Raw genomic sequence first — 1,203 nt, 5'->3', positions numbered from 1 at the left:
GCTGCAGTGTCCATTGCTGTCAGGACAAGTCACCTCTGCCAGCGTGGGCTTCTGTGCCCAGAGACTGCCCCCAGGGCCCTCAGAGTCAGGGTTCCACGGGCAAGTCCCATCCCCTCTCCGGGAGTCAGTGTCACTTTGAGGGAGGACCCACGAGGCCACCGCCAGGTGTCCTGGCCTCACCTCTGCACTTCCCACAGCCTCCAAGAAGCCATCCTGAGGGAGAAAACGGCCCAGGGCCCAGGAGCCCGAGGGACCCCGAGGACCGCAGCCCTCACCCCACAGCAGCGGCTGAGCAGAGACCCAGCGAGCCGGCCCGGGGCACCGCCCCCGCCTGGACCTGCTCCCCCGACTGCCCGCGGGCCGGGGCGGGGGGCACAGCCCGCAGCAGCAGTCCAGCGGCCCGCCCGGCGCAGGGGGCAGGCGCCTGGCTGGGTCCCGGCTGTATCCAGAGGTGCTGGGAAGGCCGAGAGGGGGTCTTCAGCTGGCCTCTCAAACCCCTCTATCTCCACCCACCTCGGAGATGACTGGCCCCTGGCTGCACACTCTCCCCAGCGTCCGCTGACTTGTGGGGAGCGGGAGTTCGGACACACCGGGGAAAGAGGGCCTCAGGCTCCCGCCCAGCGCTGCCCCCCAGCCGAGCACCCGCATCCCTTCCCAGGCAGCGGCTCCCACCTCCCACCAGCCCAGACTCCACGGGCATCCCAGACTCCCAGGCCCTGCACCCGGCCGCCCTGCCCCTGACCGTGTGGAGCTTCGGATGGCGGTCTCAGGCGCCCCCTGGTGGAGTCTTGCAAACAGGCGCCGGGGGAATAAAGGTGTAAAGGATGGTGTGAGCAGTCCGCAGGTCCGGGGGGGCAGCCTTCACCAGCCTGGGCAGGTGACTCAAGAGGCTCCTGACTGCATCCAAGGTCAGGGAGGTCACTCTCTTACAGGAGAGCAGGATTAAACCCAGCAGAGTGTTACAGAGACAGGGTGTGCTCTGGGGAGGGCCTCGGGGAACAGAACGGGGACTGCATGGCCCTCCCACGGCCCCTCCTCACCGACACCCCTGAGGCCCTGGCCCCACTTCTGCCGCAACCGGTCGGCGCTCTGCACGACCGCAGGGCAGCTCATCCAGGATTCCAGCCTCAGCACTCAGGACTCTGCACCTCAGCCACTGTCACTTTGGAGGGCGTGTCTCAGACGGCTGGGGGCGGGGAGCTC

The 1,203-nt window shown here is 68.2% G+C and overlaps 1 protein-coding gene across 1 annotated transcript in view; it reads left to right on the top strand.

The window, feature by feature from the left end:
* The window catches only part of RBBP8NL (RBBP8 N-terminal like), a 10,158-nt gene extending 9,337 nt beyond the window's left edge, over positions 1-821 (top strand). The window contains exons 9-10 of the mRNA XM_023519896.1: positions 198-451; positions 659-821. Coding sequence (XP_023375664.1) covers positions 198-451; positions 659-821 — 417 coding nt within the window. The remainder of the gene's footprint in view (positions 1-197; positions 452-658) is intronic.
* Positions 822-1,203: the final 382 nt, after the last annotated feature.

The sequence above is a fragment of the Pteropus vampyrus genome, unplaced genomic scaffold (genome assembly GCF_000151845.1).
Source record: "Pteropus vampyrus isolate Shadow unplaced genomic scaffold, Pvam_2.0 Scaffold239, whole genome shotgun sequence".
NCBI lineage: Eukaryota > Metazoa > Chordata > Mammalia > Chiroptera > Pteropodidae > Pteropus > Pteropus vampyrus.
This window is presented reverse-complemented; position numbering and strand designations above follow the sequence as displayed.